We start from the raw sequence: 24530 nt of genomic DNA, 5'->3' as shown, positions 1-24530 counted from the left end.
GTTCTCTCGTATGTGTCTTATCATCAGTCTTGGGGAGATTTGGCTACCATATGGCCACAGTTTGCATCTTCTGTTCTTTGTTGTTTTTTTCTTTTTGTCAAGTAATTTGTCAACATGTGGTATCAGTGCTGAAAGATTAGCTCCTCTCCAACAGATTGTGTGTTTGCATGGCACAAAATAAAGCCAATAGAAGCATGTGGTACAGTCCTTCAGTTGTTTTATGCTAACGAAAGATGTCACCTGCGGTGTTATAAAGAATTTTTTTTAAAAGATTTCTTTTTTCTATTTGGCTTTATAGAAAGCAAAATGAAAAAGCAGCCCGGCCTTGAATAAAATAGTTATGACCACCAAAATCGAACACCAGGTTGTGTCACCCTTAGCGACAACAACTGCTGTCAAGCTCTTGTTGTAATTGCAGATCAGAGTTGTTTTAATTGAACCACTTTTTAATGTCTTTTGTTCATAATCAGCCTGTTTCAGGTCACACCATGGCATATCAATATAATATTATTTTCAGACTAGGAACATACAAAATCGGTTTTCTTCTTCTGTTTTTAGCCAGTTACAGTTGAACTTGCTGTTCAGTAAATTCAACACCCCAGTTAAGCCCAAGACTAACTCAAGCACGACTGGGCTTAAATATCAAACTGACGGATGGATGTTCTTCCTCAGGATTTTCTGCTAAGTAACCAAATTTATGGTTGCACCAATTACAGAAAGTCAGCCAGGTCCTAAAATAGGAAATCTGTTCTGGTGCCTGCATCACACTAGCACCAAAATGTTTGAATGTATGTATGAGAGCTTTCTGAAATGTGTTTTTATTTTCTAACAGGATACACAACTTCAAACAAGTTGTCTTCTTCTCTTCCCAAAAAGTGACCTTAATTATTACGAAAGCAAGGTCTGGAGTGCTCTAGATGTTGCTTTGGGTTTTTAAGTTACCTCCTGTATGAGTTATCAAAGCGCTTTTGGAGTAATTTTGTTAGTTAAGGTTCTCCGAGGTTCTCCAAAGGTTAGAAAAGGCACCGCAATAGTTTCCAGCATGAGATCAGTGATTTTTTCCCCTTAAATTGGTTCTTGAATTTTATTGGCATAGGACATCCGTAAGCTAACTTCATGTAGTTAGCTTGAATTTAAGAAGTTGGGCAGTAATCAGGTTTGTGACTTGTGCAGCTGAACTGAAAAAGAAGGTTAATCTCTCTTTTTTCAAAGTCTAACGAAGAGAAAATTATGGTATATTTCCAAAATCTGGCCAGGTTGGTTCGAATAGCTTTATTAAAAAAATTATAATTAAATGAAATCAGCAAAGCACATACTTTCCTACCACACTGTATGCTGATTTTTTCCCTCCCTCTCCTTCATTAGGCAGCAGGATAATTAATTAAGAAGCTGTCCGCTACAGCAGCTTCTGTGTTTCCATGAAGCGAATCTGTCAGATTGAATGTCATGTTTGCAGATGTAAGCACTGCCAGAACTGCAGACATCAAGAGGATAAAAATGGATCAAAAGAAAACACATGCACAATAATGCAATTCATTTTGTTTTTTATACAGTGCCAATCCATACTAGGAGTCATTTGAGGACACTACAAAATGGCCAACAGGTCACATTGGAATCCAATTACATGCGGTTCAATTCATTATATTTCAATTCAGGCTGTTCCATTCAGTCTAATTCATTCTTATACAGTCAGAATAAACCTAAACTATCTCAGAAACTTGGAATGAAATTTAAATTCAAGGGTTTACACTCAAACTCATTTCAACAGAAACTTTTAAGGATAAAAATGTGAACATAAACTTGCCTCTTTAAGGAAACCAGAGGATTGTACCTCACCTGGGTTTATATTAAATTATTACTTTGTATATTTTGTTTTAGAGATAAGAATCCTAATTTATTCCCAAACTCCTGTATTACTATTAAGTAAAAAAATAGAAGACGTGCTAAATGACTTGCAAAGCAGAAACCCATTAAAATGTGGCACATAAACGACTGCTACAGTATAGCAACACATTCTGTAACCGGCTGTATGAAAATTGCATATCAAGATACAAACCATCAAAAATGTTTGATTACTTTTGTCATTACATGTCAGCAATGTTGAATTTTTAGGTTTCACTAAACACAGAAAGTGTTCTGGTTATAACTGGAAGCAAAGTTGATAAAAGTACAAGCTCTGAATTAAATAATGTGTCGAAGTCTTTGGATGACAGTACAAGCTGCTACCGTTTCTTCACAGCGTGCGTAAGTATGTACCATTTATTAACCAAAAGTAAAAATTCAAAGGAGCCTATTAAACAAAAACATTATACAAATTTAACTGTTTTTCAAGATTTTATATCCATCCAAGTTATCTCAATACCTTAAAACTGTATATATATATATATATATATATAATATATATATATATAGAATATATATATATATATATATATAGAATATATATATATATATATATAGAATATATATATATATAGAATATATATATATATAGAATATATATATATATCAAATTTGTTTATATTAATAAAAAACAACTATAAATACATAAAAAAAAACTGCATATCTACAGGAGAGAAGTGCAAATTATATTCTACTTCAAAAATTATACAGTTATATAAGCAAAATGTATGATGGTAACGTCACAAAATAATAAATGAACAAAACATGTTTAATTCAAAACAAAAGCAGCTTCCATTTGAATCCTCGTCATCCAATCCCATTTTTAGAGGCTCCTGAAGTGACTCGGATGACTGACATTTTTTGCAGCGGACTTTCACCTCCACACAGGAGAAAGGCAGACGAGAGAACGGGCTTTCTGGGGGAAGATGACAGGCGGCTGCGCTCAGCCAATCAGAGCGGGGAAGCTGCTCGGAGCTTAACCCGCTCCGCCAACGCCATTGGCCGCTGCGCTGGAGAGTCGGGTGTAGGTTCTGTGCTCATATTAATGACTGCCGAGGAGACGGCGGCGCATCTATGTGGTCCGCCTGACACTTGATCGAGGGAAGAGATGCGCCGCTGATCGGCCGCTCTAAAGACGGAGACGGGAAGGGCACAGGGAACACAGGAAGCTGTATCCGCACTTCTCCTTCAACACTCTTCTCCTCCTCCGCCTCCTGCTGCTGCTTTTGGAACATTTTTGCCTCATAGAAAGAAGCCCGTGTTATTTGCGTGCGTCCCCCTCGCCACCTGCCCCCCTCCTTCGGATGAAAGCAGAGAACTGATTTCTCATCAGCGGCGTGAAAACGACCACACATTGTTGCCTGCTCCTCTTTTTGTTGTTTTCTTTTCTTTTTTTTTCTCCTCCTCACTCTGATTAAGATGGGAATATAGACGGGCAGCGCTTTGAATGCGACGATGGTTGAACCGGGTAAGTTTTTTTTCTCTTCCCTCTGTCATTTCGTTTTGGCGCATTTTGCCAAGTTGATGCAGAACGCTTCAATTCACAGGAGAAAAATTTTCTTTTATTATTTAAATCCAGACATGGAGTGATGAATAAGGGTGGTGGAGGAGGTGGTGGTGGGCGCTTGCGGAGAAAGCGGTGCACAGTAATTAGGCGGATGACTGGCCCTCGAACCCATCGCTGTAGACGCGCTGTTTTGCGCAACTGTGCATGATGCAGATTCGGACTGCGCCGAGGCAAACAAGTCAAGCCAACTAAAGACTTGTGTCGCCAATCAGCCGCGTCTTAGAGGAAAATTAATTTTTTTTTTCTAAATCAATAGAGCGGTGCCTAACACCCCGCCACCACAACACGCACACATACACAATTCACTCGCTCTTTTTCTTTCTTTCTTTTTTTTTTGTGCTTTTCTGTTAAATACAGCCCTAAAAAACAAATAATAATAATAATAATAATAATAATAATAATAATAATAATAATAATAATAATAATAATAATAAACATTACTTAAGTGCATTTCGCATTCCCAGCACCTCACTGCTGGACAGATTGCCTTCACAGCCGATCTCTGGCATGTTGGATTCTCTGGATTTTTACGTAATTAACAGGGCAGCTGAGAAGCACTCACCATCACCAACGAACCTGATCACCTGCTCATCATCCCTCCTACATCCAGGCATCCAGGGATCTGGTTGGTAAACAGAGAGCGGGATGGCACCCACCAATTCACCCCACACCCCACATACACCATCACACTAAGATCCTATTGAATCTTTCAGGGATAAGGATTTAGAATGGAGGGCAATGAGTATGACAACCCCTCCATCCACCCACCACCACCTCTGCCATTTGGGTTTTTGCTTCTCCTCAGTTGTGAATTCAATCGATTTTGGCCTGCATGATGCAAATGACTCAGCCAAGGCAGCTGCTTTTATATGAAAACTACGCTTTGCAGGTATAACCTGGACACACGCACGAGGCCATATTCGTCAGAAAACCTGTAACCGTTTTTTTTTTTTGTTGTTGTTTTTTTTAAAGTTAACCTCTGAAGCAAATATTTACAAGGCGAACTCTCGAAATATAAGATCAGAAACTCAACATCCATTTACATCTCACCCTCTTTCTTCCTTCTACAGTGATAAACAGTGATGGGTTTACTTCATTAATTTTGCCACATTTGCTCAAAACAAATCAATATTACATGTTCACAACAAGTCATACTCTTTAAGTGAGTGGGCTTGCGAATTGCCTATTGATCTGTGTGTGAAGGGAACAGAGCAGTGGTGGGAGAAAAGGTGTTCTGCCTGCAGTGCTTTGTCTGGGGGGAGAGAAGGGGCTCTACGAGCATGACAGGCAGCACAGTGTGGGTGTTCCATATTCATTTTTTTTTCTTTCTATAGGCAAGAGGGCAGCAGGTTCCCTACGAGTGTGTGTGTGTGTGTGTGTGTGTGTGTGGGGGCAGCTGAACGCCACAGTTGGTTGGAAGTGGAGTTTGAGGACTTTAACCTTCTGTAGTGCAAGTCAGCTGAATCCGTGTTTTTTTCCCCTTCTTCTTTCATCTCCATTCCATTCTTTCATATGCATGTAGATTTTTTTTAAAGTGCTAAGATTGTTGGGAGATGCCAATAAAGTACCAGAGTTTTCGCAGGCTAAAAGGGGTAATTACAGTCCTGCTGTGCACTGCCACTCAGCTGGCTTAAAGAGAGCTTCCATTGTCCCATATTTCCCCCCCGAATGATGTCTGCGGCTTGAAGTTGTTGTCGCTGCGCAATGCTGGTCAGCTGGCTGACAGCAGGCCACCAGATATCGTCTTTCACCGGCAAGATAGACAAATTTAGCTCCTGCTAAATGTCGCCCTTTGTCGAATACGCTACAATTCCCCGTTGTGGAAAGCAAAAGGGAAGAAACATCCATTAGCTTTAATGAAGTTTTAAAACTGCCAGTCTGGTTCTCTATAAGGGTTCTTTCTGTTCGGCAGCAGGCTGCAGGCTGGCCACTTGAGCAGCTATGCTTGTGTTTACTCTCTAAAAATGCATGACAGTTATAATACATGTGATTCGTCTAACAGATCAGAGCTCTGACCTGGAAATGTTACACCTGTGAATCGGTTTTGATACAAACCGGACAAGCAGTAACACACAACCACGCAATTTGTATATGCGAATAGGGGATGGGAGTAAATAGGTTTGTCTTCTTCCCACTCCTTGAAAACAAGAAAGCATTTAGCTTGGAAAGGTAAATGCTTTCTTGTTTATGTCTAAATACAATATTATTACAGAAACCGTGAATTTGTTGACTTGTTTTTACTATATGTATATTACTGCATATATTTGTGTATATGTGGGTGTATAGTAACTGTTTTTTGTTCCTTTTTTTACCTATCAGGAGGTGTAATTAGCATTTTTCCTTTAATATGGCTCAAGACAAAGCAACAACAGTATGATTTGCTTTCGTTTTGGTGGCAACTGCTACTAGCAATAGAAGCTTCATATATTTTTAGCTCAGTTTTATGTGCTCCAACTCTGTTATGTAAAGTGGCAGTTCATCAAAAGTCCTAATAAATAGTGTTATTCTGCAACCTTACTCCATTTTTAACAAGTTGCAGAGCTATGGGAGACTGTAGTGACTGGCTCCCAGCTGTTACAGTTGAAATTGTGACTCCAGGGGGCGCTGTTGTTGCATTTCATACTAGTAACTAAAAAGACAAAATCCAACTTTTGAGTACAAAGCGACTGGATAGTGTTTTACGCAGCGAGCGAAACAATTTCGCAAGTGTTTCATTTAGTCTATCAAAATGATAAGTAAAATGTGGCATAGACCTAAAGTGATTATGTTATATAAGTAGGCATTGCTGGTTTAAGATTATTAGGGTATGATAACTTGGTCTAAAGCAAAAATAATAAAAAAATAAAACTTTTTTCAAATTTTATTTTATTGCCCATTTTCTGTTTGTCTGGTCTGGTAATATTTCCAGCTTGAACAAATTGTAATCCTTTGATCAACGCTCATAGCCATCTTCCAGCCAGCTGACCTGCAGTGCGCAGAAGCTTAAATATGTTATTCTCCGTAGATCCGGTGGAAAATGGCAGACTCTCCAACACTCATCTTGTCTTCATAAATAGTTCGAAGAGAATGCTGAAATGCTGGGGAAAAAAAAGAAGAAAAAAAAAAAAGAAAGTCGTCCAGCCCTTATTGCTGGTAACTCGCCCAGCCTGGCGCTGTCCGATTCAAACGACTCTCTCCTTCCCCGCCCTGCCCTCCCTCCCTCCATAATGGCGGTAACGAGATGCCCGGGGATCTACCAGAGCGTCTGAGTGAACTGTGTAACGTATTCAGAAGACGTCTTCGGGGGGATCAGCATGTTCAGCCGAGCGTGATCGCTCTGATAGCATCCTTTTCACAAGCAAACGCAGCAGCTCGGCAAAATAGAGTAAACAGCAGAGTCACAGGACTGTCGGTGGAGGAACAGGGTTTAGATGGAGTGGATGGACAGGATACCGGGCCTAAATTATTATTAATCATCAGGAGGAGGGCTGGAATGCAAAAGAGCCGCAGATCAAAACACGCTTTGATGGCAACATCCATGACATTTTGCTGCTTTTATTCTGTATCAAAAGGTCAGAATGGGATGTGATGCTTCCTTTGTGTCCACTGACATTTACTTTGCTTTTTTTTCCAGTTTAGGAATTTAGCTTTGACTGTTTAAATGTGTTGAGGAAAAACAAAAACCTAAATTAATGCTTTAATCTGCTGATTAATCAGGGATTTATTTATTTATTTTTTTAGTTGTGGCAGATTTATAATCAGAATGTGGGCATAATAGAGGCATATGCTCGCACTGCAGCTTCAAAACATAAAGCATAAGAAGGAAGAGGACATCTAAAAAGTCCACTGCTGTGCTTCTCCATCTGTTCTGCATTCGCTTTTGACACATACGGCACGTCGTCGTGCTAATGAATACGTGCTGGATCAGCTGTCGGGTATCGATGAAGCTGCAGGGCCCAAAGCACGCGTTTCCGTGGAGATGGATGCGCCGACGCGTCAGAGTCGGGCTATAAATTCTCGCGGCTCAGCAAATCCCAAGTCGGACTCGGAAACGGCCCCCCCAATCTTCTGTCTGTTTTAGCCGAGGAACAGTGACAGAAGGCGAAAGCCCATATCAGACACCATGAAATCATAATAAAGAGGTCCAAGCCCGCAATAAACGCATTTCAGTGGGATATAATGATTGATTCTGTCTGCCGCAGGAACTTATTCCCTGCAGGCTGGTGGCCCCCTTGACCAGCCATATTTATTCATATAAATATAGATAGCTGTGCATCTGAGAGGCAAGCACACATGCCACATTCGCACCTGCAGATTCAATTTAGTTCTGACTTTGAGGGATATGCCACTGGCTCCCCTCAAACTTCCCCCCCCCTTCAACTCCTGGCTAGCAGCTGTACATGAAACATTATGCAGATTTTTGTCAAGAGTAGGTCCGACTATGTTGGGGGAGAAATGAGTGTTGCAATGTTCACTACGCCTTTGACCTTATCAGCAGCCGCCTTAAGCTGGATACCTTGGTTTAATTTTAATGGATGCAGCCCAATGTGAATTAGACGGGATGGGGGCAGGTGAGATATGTATGTGTGTGTGTGTGTGTGTGCATGCGCAGAGCTCGGTTACTGTGTGCAGCATTAGGAGAATGAGTGAGTTTTTTCTCCCTTTTTTTGCATTTAGTGTTGGCATCTTTTTGTCTGTACATTTGTACACCTGCCATGCCCTGTTAGCGTCGAACCGGTGCGGCACGTTGCCACTTCTCCCTCACTCAGCCCCCACCAAGGGCGCGTCTTGTCCAGGGAGAGGGGCTGAAAAATCTGAGACGTCCTTCCTGTGGTTAATTTAGAACATCGATTTTTGCATTAACAGCCGACGTGCCGCTGATTCATGGCCGCACAAGCGCGGATGTAAAGCTTTCCATCAGCTCGCACATGGAACGCACGGGAACTTAGACACATGCTGCAAGTTTCATTATGCACAGACACATGGAAGGCTCGCTTTAATGGACTCTCGCTTACCTTTGAGAAAGTATAATAGTAAATCAATGAGGTGAAGGGCAGAGGGAGGGACGGTAAAGCCGTCCACCCGATACCGGATTTACTGTGAATGTATAACGAGCCTGATAACACTACAGATTCTGGCCAGCTTAAGGCCATAAGGAGAATTTGTTTAAAAAAAAAATTATAAAAAGATTTTAATATATACACTCAGTAACATCTAGCTGCAGGTCTTCCTCCCTCAGCCTCTGTGTTAAGCAGAAACTATATATATATAAAGATCTGTAAAAACCAACATAAAGAAATTCATAGCTATGTTATATAACTAAGTGATATACAGTACTTTAGGAAGGTATTTGCTCACTTGCAGATCTATGCTGTTTTTACCTCTTGTCCCAAATTTATCAGTTTCAGATCCAGCGAAAGATAATCAGAATAATTCCAATAAAATCTGGTTTTGATCCAAATGAACATGGCCTCGTGAAAAAGCATTTCCTCCTTAAAGCAGGAGTCTGCAAGTGGCTTTTTAGGCCTTCCAAAATGGCTCCTTATAACTTTGGCTAAACATAAAGATTTTTTGCCATTTTTTTTATTTTTATTTATTTATTCCCCCCCCCGCCAAATAATTGCATTTAATATCTGCAAAGGAAAAGCACTTGCAATATTTTTGCTAATCTCTTTTTCTAGCCATTTGAAAAAATAAATAAAATAAAATCCACAAATATCAAAATCCTTTTAGAATAAATGTGTCCATCCTCTTTATTTATAGGTTCTGGGAAATAAAATGGGAGTGCTTTTAAAAATTAAAATTTCTATACTGTAGATATTTATCACAAATTACAAGTTGACTTTTTTCAAGAGCTCATGCAACATTTGTGGCACTAAATGAGAGTTATTTAGCTTCACTGAGGGATTTTTTGTCCATGAAGGTTTCAGACCCCTGCCCTAAAGCTATTAATTGGTTGTGCCATTAATGGTAGCAACAATACACACCAAATGCTTTTGCTGATTGGCAATACGTCTGTTACGTCTCTGTGGGAGTAATTTTCAAATGCCTTTTCACTGTGCTGTAAATCTTTTGGCTGTGCAAAACAAAAATGATAGAAACAAAGAGGTCCAGCTACCTCCACCCTCTGGGTTATTTTCTACACCTTGTTTCAGCTGAGAAACAAATATTTTAAAGTTCTGTTGACAAATGTACTGGAATGTGCCATTTGCTTAAATATAAACATTTCTGTTAATCAGGGTCAATACTACAACTTGATTCAGAGAGAGTTCAAATGGTGTCCTGTTTATGTTCGTTGTTAAGATTGAGCGGAACATTAGGTGGACAGAACGGGGCCTCGTTCATCCATCTGAAGCTTTTGATTCACCAGTTTAATCTGTGCCCCAACCTTTGACTGTGGCCATGAGATGTTAATTATGACCAAAAGAACAGAATCCAGAACAAAAGGGGCTGAAATTAGCTTAATTTGTTGGCTCGCTGGACTCAGTCGAAGAAGAGTGGAGATATTGTACAGATGAGAAAAATTTCTCCTTTAAAAAACTTTCTTTAGAGGTTTTCTTTGCACATCCCACTTTAAGATGACCCTAGCACAGACCCAAAACTCACTGGAGGGACTTTGCATCCCTTCTGGCCTGAGAATGCCTTGGGATCTGTCAAAACCAGGGAAATAACTCCGGCGTGGGGATCGGTAGAAATTCTTGCAAAAGAACGGATTCAGTCTGGCAGCGGTAACAAGCGTTGTCGAGGGAATTAGGCCGACAGGAGTGTGCAGAACGCAAGACAGAAACCTGGATACGCAAGCACGAATGCAGCGCCTGCATTCTCCGTAGCTCATTGCCTGTGTGGGTCGTCATGCTAATGGCTAATAATGCTAACGTCGGGAGAAATTTTTTAACCATCAGGGTTTAAATAGCAGAGACAAATGTGAGAAAGCTTAGGGGGAAAAGAAAGAGCAGAGATTTAAAAGAAGGCATTACCATAAGAAAAGTCGAACGAGAGAATATAAAGGCAGACCAAGAGTCTGAAAAAGAGGTGGGGGGTGACTTGAAGAAAACCTTCCCAGGCTTATTACCAGTGGATCAAAATTCTCAGTGAAGCGTCCCTACAATACATCGGGTGGTCTCCTGAAAGGAGGAGGCAATTCTGTTGTGCCCTAGTTTCCACTTGCGTCTGACCTTTATGTCTTCCACCCAGTTTTACCACAGCAATTGTAATGCGACGGCAGATGCAACACTGCCTTGTTACCTCTTAAACAGTGCAGGCTTCATAATCAGCTCCCCCGAGGGCAGGCATGCTGTTCCTCTCAAAATTCCCTCATCTATGCCCGTCGTATCCCAAAGATCCGATGCTTTGTACCATAAAAGACTTTATTTTCACATGAGCGACAGGTCAACTCGCGACCATGTGCCGCATTGATGAGTAGCCAACCTGCAACAAAGTAATCACCTCCATGTCGCCGCTTCAGTACACCTCATCCAAGCGCCGTGAGGCGAGGGAGAGGATTTATAACTCATTTCAATAAAGAGCACAAAAACAAACAGTTCGGCCCGGTTGTTTGGCCGCCCAGACGACTCGAGTCAGGCTTTCCTGAGTTAGCACTGCAGAGTCACCAGGACCATCGCTTCCTGCCCCCATAGCGAGCACGCTCATTAATTTAAAGTGGTCATATCTCACTGGTCTCTAATCAAACTGTATTTGTGCCATTACTGTCTGCCGCAGCCCCAGTGTTAGCATAATGGAGATGGCCTGGTGGGGATGGGAGCGAAGCGTTGCCAAGATGTGAATGGAAAAGCCTTTCACCTTGACAGCAGGGGTGAGCCTCTTAAAGGAAGCGCTGGCCAAGCGAGTGCGGCGCCTTCTCCAGATGGGAGCAAATTAACTGGAGGCTAAGAAATGATATAGTGAAAGTTATTAGAGGAATAACTTTGGAAAACAAATAGAAAAATAAGCGTCAGGCCTCAACACGTCAGCCTTGAGCCCAGAGGTTTGACCTCTGACATATTATTTTAACTCAAAAGTTGTTTAAAATTATAATGATGAAATCATGGACAGTTATATATTGGAATGTGTTATAGTTTACAAGTGGTGATTTGGGCTAAATTTAAAGTTTTATTACTTTACTGCAACAATGTTTGCTTTTCTTTAAAAAAAATCTTTTTTAAACAGAGTAATGTTTCTCACTAATGTCTGTATATGTCCATGATTATGGCTTACAGCACACTGAAACCCAAAATTCGGTTTACTAATTCGGCTTACAAACATTTGGATAAAATTCGGTTTACTAAAATCTCAATCCACACTCAGCTTGGAGTTTCTTTTTTGTAACAGTTCAGCAAGGTACAGAAATGAGCAACCTGTCACAGTAGCAGCTAAAGACAAGAAGCTTGATAGTTGTTTCCTGTTATGTCTGTGCTGTGGCGGCTCAGGAAGCTCTGACTCCAGCCACAGTCCACACTGTCATATAAACATTTCTTGAATGGACGAGCCTTAAAAGGTTGCTGTTATCTTAGTTGCTTGTGCAATTTTCCACCACAGTTTTTCCTTCCATTCAACTTTCCATTAATATGCCTGGATCCAACAAACTTCTTTAACAGTAATTTTTTAATTTTATTTTCCTTGTGCTGGTTGTGTAATGCTTCTGATTTAAGATTCATATTCTCATCTTGAGGAAAAAACAGTATTTTAATTTTACAATTGCTTTGAGACATAATCATCAATATTAACAGAAATAAAATGATATTAGAGGATATCACTTTGTGTGCAGTGAATCTGACTTTTGGGGGCTCTGCTAAGCCTGCACTGGCAGCCATGCTAGCTGTCTTAGCTTATTGCTAAAGCTTGCTGTCTAAAGGTGCTACCTTAAAAGTGGTGATTTTACCAGAAGCATGTCCTTATCCAGCTGGGTAATTATTACTGGTCACATTTTTTATTTCATTTTGCACTTTTCATAGACATAAAAATAGAAATAGAATCCACCCCGCCATCCACATTACCATGTATACATTAGTAAATTTACTTGGGAATCTCCCCTAACTTCCCTTATTATAAGCGATTTCCTAATGCCTTCATTCAGCCATGGTACAAAGCTCACTGAAAACTTTTGATGTTACTTTGTGCTCCATTCAACCTGATGCCTTCAACATCCTATAAACCATGAAAATAGTGAGACACTAAATTTTAGTGGTCCTAAACTTGTGGCGTATTACGGAACCAGCTCATGCCTACTTGTAACGCTGATGCAATGACCCTGTCATGACAAAGACTTAAAACCTTTGAGGGAAATTAGCTGGAGAATTGATCTGACAAGTGCATTTTGCTTCACTTATTTCTTGCTCCTGGCAAAAATATATCACAGCATAGCTGCTGCAGGGAAAGGTTTCATGCGTTGCTGATTTGTATCGATTACGATAAATATATATAAATCATCCTGTCCATGAAGAATTTGTGATCCATTTATAAACCCAACAATGGTTCTGAGCGGCCACAGACAGAATTCACAATCGGTTTCACTTTTGTCAGTTATTTCATTTGGTTATACATTGGAAAAAGGTATATGTTAAACATAACTCTTCTCTATTTTAATGCTTGTTCTTCAAATGGAGCACAAGTCAAACAAGAGCCTAAAAGGAAAGCTCCTGTAGGCCATCAGTCCTGCATCTACCAGGTGAATTCACCAATCAGCCAGTGCATTACAGCCTGACAGCTGAAGTGAATAGCATTGATCATCTTGTTACAGTGCACTGTTCTGCTGGGAAACTCTGTCTCTTTGACACATACCAGCCACTAAAAGATACAAACCCAGAAAAACTTCTCCGTGCTCGTCCCCCGTGAGGCAGCGACATTCCCTGAAAGCTTTGACGACCGCGACAGCAACGGCACAAACTGCTTACCGACACGACGATGAGCCCCAGGCAGCGCCCTGCCTTCAAGACTCCCTCGATCCCAATTTGATTGAGCGGTCACAGAACGTGGTCCCAGCACGCAGCGCTCAGCTCAATTTCCCGGTTCCGGACACGGCGAGACACCACCGGAGGCGCCTCCCTTACGCCCGGATGGGCAAGAGCTGTTTGCGCGGCGTGAGGGCCCCTGCTCAATATTACACTGGCTTTGTAGTTCGAGCAGATAGCTGCATGTTGGAGCATCTGGATAGTGAATATTTATAATTTTGTTGAGTGGTGTGCTAGAAAAAAAAAAAAAAAAGGTCAATGAAAGGTAGTCTTGTGTTGTGACAGAATTCCTTCCCCTTTAACTTTACCACATTTGACTATTACATTTTGTAGTTGGACAATGCAGCTGAAAATGTATAGCATTTCATATTAATTGTTAATTGATATTGACAAATATTGATCATTTATTTGTTTTAAATATGTGAAATATTGCCAAACTGGTGGTACAATCTTTCCTGTTTTACCCACAGTATTCCTTCCATGCCGCTGCTTTTTTATTTTTAAGCATTTATGAAGCATGGTGTCAAAACCTGAAACTGCTACTGCGCAAGCCTAGGTTGTTGCTAGGTAACCAAAGAGCGAGATGCAAAGAGTGATGCTACCAGCCTTGCTTAGCTGTCCGTGAGGAGTTGAGCAGGTAAACTTTTCCCTCTGCCTACATCCCCCAGAATGCTGTGCAGTTCTGGATTGGAGTTCAGTGAAATGACTGAATATTCGGTCAGACTTATCTATTGACATTGAATTATTGTCCATTTCTAGGTTGCACTAGATTTTATTTAGACTGACAAGGGCCAAGCTTTTTAGAGTTAAACACCTTTTTTTGTTCACAATCGTCATTCCACTTATGTGCTGGTTTGCATTGTTCACATAAAAACCCAATTAAATATTGCTTTTAGTACTGTAACCATATAACAAAAGGTCATTGTGTGTGAATACATTGGCAAGGCATTGCCTGATAGATTTTAACACTTGTCCAATGCAACTCTATTCTGTCTATGTTGGATTTAAAGGCAGCTATGAGTAGGAGGCACAGTCAAATGTCAGTGATTGAATCTACTAGTGTTCTGCAGACCCAGCAGTAATTCACACAGTTAAGGTTTCCTCAGAATATACCAGATGCAAGGAGCTTGTTTCCTGTAATGTTCACAGTACGGATTAATTCTGGCCAAAGTGACAAAGCCCAGGGGCTAGACTTGTCAGCCTCCTACTGTAATGGAGTTGCTTTAGAGTTGGTGGTTAGAATGATTGCCCCCCACATTCCTCCCTCTGACACCTGGGAACTCGCGTTAGCACCATGAGTGAACACCTTAGCCTGACCTATAAAAGGGCTCCCTAAACAAATGCTGCAGTTCAGCTTTAATGTGTTGGTGCAGGTGGAGGTTAGGTTACCAGAGATACCGTTTCCAACGGGCTGCGTTACGTTTCCAGGTGCTGATTATGAATCTGTGAACCTCAGAAGATTACCTGGAGGTTTTCTACGTACAAATACCCAAGCATCCATCTTAGGATTCGATTTTCCCCCGGCCATATTAACCACATTTCTCCCTGTCAAACAGCTGCAGAGCCACTTATTGCCAAACACAGAGCAAAATGTTTCCTCTTCTGCCAGGAGATCCTTGTTTTATCCGTTTCTTTGACTCATTTTTTAAGCATTTGTATTGCTTTTTTTTCCTCCTCTGTTTTTGCGTCACGACAGCCCCCTTCCCCTGCCCTAAAATGCCACTGAGGGTTATTGTACAGCTGCTTAAACTAAGACAAGTTCCTCCTCCGAAAGTCCTTTTGTCCTCCAGATCTTTCCACTCCCCCTCCCATCTGACTTTGCCTCAATTACCGCCAACTGAGCATCGTATTGTGGGAATTAGCTGTATAAGGCAGCGTTGCATGGAGTGGGGTGGGCTGTGACTGGACCTTCACTAATAGGTTTGTACAAGTCCACAGTCTCAGCAGTCACAGTGCAGGGCCTCTGGAACACAGACTGCCTCCTTGCCTGGCTCTGCATAATGTCGTCGCCAAACACCATATTATGCACTCAGACGCCTGGAGACGATTTGGATACTTCACTTGAACTGATTAAAGTGCACTTGAGTATGTGAACTTGTAGTTTATTGATATTCTAAATAAGGGTTGTAAATCTGGGATCTGTGGCTGAAAACTTTCAGGTTGGTTGGAAGTGGCTCAGAATAAACTAGAAATATCCCTTATTATCCCACAATGGGGGGGATTTCTGTGCAACAGTAACAAAGTGACAAGTAACCACTTTTTATTTACATTACCTTAGCACTATATATGTACATCCAAACGTTTCTATAGTGGAGGCATTAATTTAAAGTCTAAGACAGTGACTTTCTCCTAACCAAACTTTTGCTCCAGAGAAACTGCAATTACACCTCAAGTTAGTCATACCCCTGGCAGATGGAAGTTTACATATCAAGAATGTTTCTTGAGACAAGAACTAATTTTAACATTTGGAGTAGCTGCAGCAGAGCATCTAACATGAATCTGATATGTGGAGGGAGCTAAAGATAAAAAAATAATCTAAATGTCATTAGAAATATAGAAAAGGCTGGTCAGTAATTATAAAAAGGTTGGATTACTCCATTAATTATTACAGGGGTATACAGTTTGATATGAGCATTTTTTTTTTTTTGCATTAAATGTAAACATATTTTTCTTTTACTTTTGCAGCACTTCGTTATGTTTGAGAGAGGCCGTCTTCATTCAGAAACAAATTTCGTGTCTTTATAATTCCCAGTTTAAATGTACATTTAAAGCATCTAGTACACCAACCTGGTTTGGATTTTATTAGTCCACATTTCCTAAAACAAAAAAATAAAAAAAGAAAGCAAATTACCTTTACTCAGTTTACCTCTGAAGGGACGGTCTTGAGCAGATTCTAACTTTAGCATGGTTTATTTCATCTCCTGTGTGCCAAAATGTTTTAAAAATGTTTAAATCTTCTTCCATGCCCTTTTTAATAACTCTTCTATAACATGCAAGAAGTGGTATTATTATTATTTTTTTAAATTTAATATTTTTATATAATCTTAAAATAAAAATTAGACAAAAATGATTAACAGCTGTTTTACCATAAGAAATCACTAATTATATTGATTACTTGCAAATACTAATGAGAAAAACGGGATTATATTGTGTTTTTAAAGGGATTCGTCAAAGCCATTTTTAAAATAGGAAAACAATATGAAATACAACGTTGAGCAATTAATTTAATTTATCCTAGTTGATCAACGTTAAAACATCGACTGCCTCATATGGCGCATTGTCCTCTGGGTGTCCTAATCCAATCACGGATTTACAGCACTCTACACAAAGCAGACGACAACCCTGGCCAAACCAACTGCTTCCTCTTTCCTAATCTACTGCCACGTCTGAACACTGCTACTGTCCACCACATAATCTGCTCCTCCATCCTCCAGACAGGCCAGAATCTGATGGTGTAATGTGACCCGCAGACCTCAGGAATAATTGATCCTCCCCACCCCAATTAAAATCCCTGGCTAAGCAAACAATAGCGCACCCTGCTAGAGCCACCTGTGGTGAACGCAGATTGTTGCCAAAGCAATAACAATTAAGCCCGCCACATTACGCCGCCGGCGATTGTTATTAGGGAGAAGAACAGCCAAAGCGAGCACAGGTGAGACCCGAACACTGTAGACTGAATTACAGCATCTGTGCCGTGCTTTTAGGGTGCAGCTCAACCGCATAACCTACACCGAGGAGCGAGTGCTGAGGGAGAGAGGCTAAGCTCTGTTTATCAGAATGCTCAGGGTGTAGAAGCTTATTAAAGTGGCAGGTGCTCTTGAAAAATAATACCACCACACCCATTGACCGCTCCTCTCCACCCTCGTTCGGATTTCACTGGCTCCATGTCCTCCTCTTCCCATCCACACTGGAATCCAGTCAATGCTGGAATAGAGCTCCAGGAATAAAGCGTTGGCTCGGATGTGGTAGAGGGGAGACATTTCTGCTGCTATCATATTTACCCGATCCTTACAACACACACACACACACGCACACACCCACGGACGCCTACACATACACAGTTCCTCTGTGGCCACTGAGGTGGAAACAAAACTGTTGATGAAATGAAATCATTTCTCAAAGCTTCCTTCATTCCTCCCATTTCATCCCGTCTCTTTTTGACCGCTCCTTGTAATGCGACGGCCCGATCTTCTAGGCCCAAAATATCACAAGCGCCATCAAAACCATCCGCTCAGACTCACAGATGATAAATTGCATGCTGCACTTCAACCGAAGCCTGCGAGAGGCGCCAAATTAGAAGGAAAGAATGAAGGCCTAACGTGCATCAAGACGATGCACTGTAGTTACAGCTCTAGTTACTTCCTGAAACAATATCCTGTTCAATGAGCACTTTTAAGCTCAATTAACAGAACATCATAATGTTCATTGTCTTTAAGACACTTATGAGACGTGTTTAATTTTAACAGCATCCAGTGGAAATGTTTCAGGCCAAAAAACATTTACTGATATTCAGAGAATACAATCATGAAATCACAACACAGCAGCAGAGTGGTGGGTAGGTAATAGGTGTGTAATGGTAGGCATAAATCACAATAAGGCACTTTCCTCATTTCATGGTCATAGTTTACTACATTTAGCACAAACAAGCAAATGCAAAGCATCTTCTCACTGGTTTCAAAAAGAAAAGGCGTTAAGTAAGAGGGCAATTTCTTTGAGAACTAACAGTTCCTTGTGAGTTTTTTCCATCCTGCCTAAAACAATAAAGCGATCAACCATTAATAGCTCTTACAATGCGAGATAAAAAAAAAAAAAAATGCATCTTTAGTTTGTTTTGACGAATTGTAAACTCTTAAAAATACGTCTGTTTGCTTCGTTTTTATTTGGCATCTGTTGCCAAAATCTTACTTAAGCCTCTTGTTGTTTTCCAAATGAAATCCAAGTTTTATAAACCTAAACTCAGCAAAGAATTAATTAGTTCAGGTTTTTATTAAATAAAGCATTTAGAATTCTAAAAGGTGCAGTAATCCCATAGCTCAGAATCTCCATGAAAGATACCTGAGTGGTGGGGGCTTTCTTTAGCTTTTGTAATTCATAGTAGTCGGAAAATGTTTTTTTTTTTTTTTTTTTTTTTTGGTGTGGCAGGCTTTGGATAAGATCTTAAGCTATTTTAATAATTTTTGGGTGTTCTGGGACCAATAAATGAAAGGCTTATTCTGGATGAGAGTGGTGCAACTAATAATACAAAAAGCTCTTTGTGACATGTACAGTGACTACTGTTGCATTCATAGCAGTCAATATATTAAAACTGTAAATGCCAAGTTAGCTGAAATAAATTAGTAGCCAACTGGCATCCATGGTATGTATTTTAAGATAGAAACACTAATACTAGTACTAATACTACTAATAATAATAAGTAGGATGTTTAAACCAGCTGGTTTAAACAGTGCAATTTAAAATATCAGTCTTTAGAAAAGTTAGAAAAGTGTCTGTCCGAATTATGATGCTGTGAAAAGAAGCAGGTGCTTACAGGTGCTACAAGAAGCAGCACCTGTAAGCTGCTAAACTATTTAGAAACTAAACTATTTAGTTTAGTTTTTGGATATTGATGACATTATTTCATTGATATGTATATTTATAAAATGTTTGGCATTTTAAGCAGATCTGACTTCAGATCCAGTTAAGGATAGATTTCAAGTTTTCCAGAAAATAAAATGAATTAAACCAGTACCAGTTTGATTTTTAGTAAAAATCTAAATACTGATGGGTTAAGTTATGACATGGAAAATCAAACGTAAGACATGTCACATTAATATAAGTTAATGTGGAGTCCTTTATTAAGCATTATTAGATTTGTTACTTCTTATATTTAACCTCTAGTTGTACTGCAGGGACAGTTGTTTCTCAACAACAAAAGTTTAATCAGGCTTGAAAATATAATAAAGGAATAACAATGATTATTTCCCATCCCAGTTATTATACTAGATGACATGAATTAAATGAACCGAACCCTCCAAAAAGTTTGGACACTAATATTCACAGGAAGTGAATGCAGCTGAGTGGCAGTTCCTACTCTCATTGCCCTGTGGATGTATGATAAGAAGAATAATTCTTTTACTTCTCATTCAGTTACTACTTCTCATAAAATAAAGTACTGAAGTCAGTAGAACATAGATTACAGTCTTTTGGTAGTCCAGTAAAGTTGAACAGTACAAACACACTATATTTGGCTGGATATATCATCTCGTACCTTTCGGATATCAGTATTCATGGTTTCATTTTGCATGTAAATTTTGACTCTGTCTTTATTGCTTGCTATTCCTTAATATTTTCCCACCAATACACCGTGTGAATTTCACATATATTTAGAGAACAGGATGAGCATTTTGATTTTTAAGCCTGCTATATCTGTGTCCTCTATCAAACGGGTGCAAACTGCATTGGGTCAAAAGCTTTGTTTGCCTTTACCACCGACCCATCTCATCATGTTGTTTGTGACTGGATGCCCATTTACTTGTTGCTATAGCGACTGGCATATTCCAGTGCAGCTTCCCTTAAAGGCCTGGTGGTTAAGCCCTCGGATGTTTGCCATTTAAGAATCTTAATGAGCTTTCTCTTTAACTAATATTAGGCTCACCCCCCCCCCCCGAACGTCAAGACCGAATGGCATATCGTAAGGGCACATGCGGTACATCTCAGAAATGAAGTCTAGAAGGTCAAGCAGATATGAATCCATTGTTCTAAGTCTTGAAGGGAGCACGTATAAATGTCAACATGCATCAGTGTGCCTATAACAAATGTCAATATGCCCACAACCCTCTCTCATGACATTCCTTGACCACCTCCATTGTTGTGTAATACTAAAAGCTCTTCTCTCTGTCTTGTTTGTTTTCTGCAGGTAGGAATGGACTGGGCTGTGGAATCTCAAAGCTACTGAAGACGATCAAAGAGGGCATTTATCTTTAAGTAATACTAACACATAGGGTACAGATCTATACTTTTTTTTCTCTTTATCCCCATCTCCTACTTTTTTTGTTAGTATTGCAAGATTGGCTCCAAACCCTTAAACTGGAAGCTATATTGAATTATTGGCCATTATATTCAAGGACACCTATACAGTAGGACATTACCCCCACCACCCAAAGGGAACCCAGTGGTTGTGTCGGGTTTGGTGAGGGGGTGAGTCAGTCGCCTCTGCAACAGCAGCAGCAAATGGTTTGTTGTTTGTGAAGGAAACAACTGTGAACCCTTTATTTGAGAAGACCAACTTCTGTTGGGGGAAAAAAGGTTCAACATGAAGGACATGCCATTTGTTGATTGCCTCTTCATTGTGTTGGCTTTGGCCTCTCTTGCTGTAGCCACTGAGGTGGGGCCCGACTGCCCGAAGCTTTGTGTGTGTGAAATTAGACCCTGGTTTTCTCCTACTTCAGTGTACATGGAGGTGCAGACAGTGGACTGTAATGACGTGGGACTCTTTAGTCTGCCAGAAAGATTACCAATGGGCACACAAGTTCTATTACTGCAAACAAACAACGTCGCCAAGATTGTTAAACCTTTGGATTACTTGGCCAATATCACAGAGATAGACCTATCACAAAACAACTTATCTTCTATCAGTGACATACATTTGGGAAATCTTTCTCAGATGGCATCCCTTCATCTGGAGGAGAACTGGATAGAGGAGTTACCTGAGCGATGCCTGTCCGACTTGGTTAACCTGCAGGAGCTCTACCTGAATCACAATCTCATCTCTTCTATTTCCACAATGGCTTTTCTGGGTCTAAGTAACCTGGTGCGGCTTCATCTCAACTCTAACAAGCTGAAGGTTATCAAGAGAGAATGGTTCGAACCCATGCCGAATCTGGAGATCTTAATGATTGGCGAGAACCCAGTTCTCTCCATTTACGATCTGAACTTCAAACCTCTTGGAAACCTCCGCAGTCTTGTTCTTACCAGAATGAACTTATCTCAGCTACCCGACAATGCACTCACAGGTCTTGATACCTTGGAAAGCATTTCATTCTATGATAACATTTTCCCAGAAGTCCCCCATTCAGCCCTGAAAAATGTTAAAAATCTAAAATTTTTGGATCTAAATAAAAACCCAATATCCCGGATACAAAGAGGAGATTTTGTTGATATGCTGCATCTGAAAGAACTAGGGATTAATAGCATGCCAGAGCTAATTTCCATAGACAGCTTTGCTCTTAATAACCTCCCTGAGTTAACCAAAATAGAAGCCACCAACAACCCTAAACTCTCCTACATCCACCCCAATGCTTTCTATAAGCTACCACGACTGGAGACCCTCATGCTAAATGGCAATGCTCTCAGCGCCCTCCACAGGATAACTGTCGAGTCTCTCCCGAATCTCAGAGAAGTCAGCATGCACAGCAACCCTATCCGCTGTGACTGTGTAGTTCGCTGGATGAACATGAACAAAACCAACATTCGCTTCATGGAGCCTGATTCATTGTACTGCGTAGAACCTCCAGAGTATGAGGGCCAACATGTTCGACAGGTGCACTTCAGGGAGATGATGGAAATCTGCCTGCCCCTAATATCCCCAGAAAGTATGCCGGGACACATAAAGGCACGCAAAGGGAACTCTGTGTCACTCCACTGTCGGGCGTTTGCTGAACCAGAGCCAGATATTTACTGGATTACCCCGTCTGGTACCAGGATCCTGCCGAATTCCATGTCTAACAAATTCTACATGCATCCAGAAGGAACATTCGACATCTACGATATATCTGAAAATGAAGCAGGTGTTTACACATGTGTCGCGCACAATCTGGTTGGAGCTGACCTCAAATCTGTTTCAGTAGAGGTGAATGGATATTTTCCTCAACTTGCAACTGGATCCCTAAATGTTGTGATTAAATCAGTGGGGACAAATTTCATCCTTGTTTCCTGGAAAGGTCATCCTGGCACTTTGGCCCCCAGTATTAAATGGTACACACTGTCTGATCTGAATCATCCCACAACAGCGTTTAGCACCAGGGTTCCTTCGGACATCCAGCTTTACAACCTCTCTCATCTCCACCCTGCCACCCAGTACAAAGTTTGTGTGGATATCCGCAGCATCCACTACGACCATGACACCAAATGCATCAATGTCACCACTAAGGGATTAGAGCTGGCAGCCAAGGACACAGCAAAATGGGATGCAGCACTAATCACTGTCTTTGGAGTGCTCTTGGCAGTGGTTTCATTGGCATGTCTGTTTTTTTATGCGTCTCTGAGGAACCGCTACTTTTATGGCAATATAAGGAGATATGACTCCAAGGCATTGCTTACACCAGTGGAAGCTACTGGTTTGCACTCTTCTTTCTTTACAAAGCTTTGGGATTCGGGTAAGGGTGTGCCGAGCGGAGTGGAAGTTAAAGCCACAGTCATAAATGTATCTGATAATGCCTTTTAAAAAGTCCAGCTGTGGATGGCGTCTCATACTAACTACAGATAATGGACAATGCCATAAGGAGGGGTAGACGAACTTATGCTTTCAAAAGCATACCTATGGCTAAGCCCCAGCTCAAACACACTGGCAAAATTTATAATTATAAATGGGATGAAACACTTAACTGGACTACATGGCATCACGCCCAACGCGGTGGCTTTGTGAACCTTACATGGAACCAAGCTACCGTCAATGAGAAAGGGTCTCTACTGCAAAAACACCAACTTGAGTTCAAATTCACCCAGAGACGCAGGCAGAGAAAAGGAAGCCGAGACGAAGATGGTGGCCAACTCTCTTGTAATTGACTGTTAAATGTGTTCAGAGTCGTGGAACTGTCCGTGTGGTCCCAAGCAATACCGTCTGTGCTTTGTCAAACATCCATAGACGAGTTAGAGAAACAGTAATAACACCTGTCTATTATGGGAAAGGAGATTTAGTAGAGTAGACGAATACCAGTGACTATGGTGTAAGCCTTTTGATGAACTATACCCCATTTTTCTATTTAAAAGATGGATTCTTGTTTTTTTTCTTGAAAATATTGTTATATATTCTATTATGTTGATGTAATGACAAATCCTCTGTATGTGAAAAGTTTAAATGGGTTTTAAATTAAGGAGAGGAGCAAACTACTTTTGATTACAGCTTCACATTAAGCTTAATGAAATTCAGCTATGAAATGAGTGTCTAGAGAGAAGATTTGCCAAATGGCTGTTTATGCTTTGTAGTTCTCATTACGACGATGACTGGGAGACAATGCAGATACATTCAACTAAAACTAATATGAGAGGTTGATTAAAACTAAAGTGAGTGATGCGTTGTCTCCTAAAGGAGTGGTTTGCTAAATCCTGGTAAGTGCCTACAACAAGAACTACATGACGAAAGGAGAAAGAGGAACAGAGGAAATCTGTCAACCAGAGCAAAACATGATCATGTCATCATTGCAGAATCAGAAACTATACTCCCAGTACGTTTAGTGGAAATACTTTCTCAGTATTTTTAGCATACATATTTTAAGGAAGCATTTTGTTATTGCTTTGGGTGTAAAGTCAAGAAGCCATTTTTATATTAACTGTATTATATGTGATCAATGGGCACAACAAACTAATCGAGAAAAGCGCTAAGAAAAAATAATAAATGTCATTGTTTCTTTTACAAACAGTTGTCTTTGTCTTTTCATGTATGGATTGTCTAATTATCAGTGGAAACTGGAATAGTGTAAAGCATGTCATGTCTTCATTTGTAACTTATTACAGCTTAGAGAAAATATGAAAACAAGCAATGGGTATGTCAATTTTCTGACTTGCATGAAAGTGGTTAGCCCTCATGATCTGTAGGCACCATCCTTCTAGTGAACTTGTAAAGATAAAGGAGGTACATAAAATGGATGGGAGTGGCTAATTTAGAACAGACATTAGAGGGCATTAGTAATGACATCATGAGTAGAGCAAGGGTGTTAAACGCAGCTTCTTTAACGCCCAACAGTTAAAACAGACAGTGAAGGTCAATAGACCAAGAAGGTGGCTCATAGACATACTGGGAAGCAATAGCAGAACTTGAAGGTGGAGTTTGATAGACTAATTGCTTGTTTCCTTCAGCTGTACAGCATATGGGGTGTAGGGATGGCCACTGGCTCTGCAACGAACACACACTTGGAAGTTTCATCCAAGCAAAATCACTC

The 24530-nt window shown here is 40.4% G+C and overlaps 1 protein-coding gene across 1 annotated transcript; it reads left to right on the top strand.

Moving 5' to 3' along the window:
• Positions 1 to 2747: 2747 nt before the first annotated feature.
• Positions 2748 to 24045, top strand: LOC122826346 (leucine-rich repeat neuronal protein 3). Its single transcript, XM_044108070.1, has 2 exons — positions 2748 to 3370; positions 20291 to 24045. The coding sequence occupies exon 2, from the start codon at positions 20687 to 20689 to the stop codon at positions 22814 to 22816; it is 2130 nt and encodes a 709-aa protein (XP_043964005.1). The 5' UTR covers positions 2748 to 3370; positions 20291 to 20686; the 3' UTR covers positions 22817 to 24045.
• Positions 24046 to 24530: the final 485 nt, after the last annotated feature.

The sequence above is a fragment of the Gambusia affinis genome, linkage group LG23 (assembly GCF_019740435.1).
Source record: "Gambusia affinis linkage group LG23, SWU_Gaff_1.0, whole genome shotgun sequence".
Classification (NCBI taxonomy): domain Eukaryota; kingdom Metazoa; phylum Chordata; class Actinopteri; order Cyprinodontiformes; family Poeciliidae; genus Gambusia; species Gambusia affinis.
Note: the sequence above shows the minus strand (reverse complement) of the source record. Positions and strands in the feature narration are given on the sequence as shown.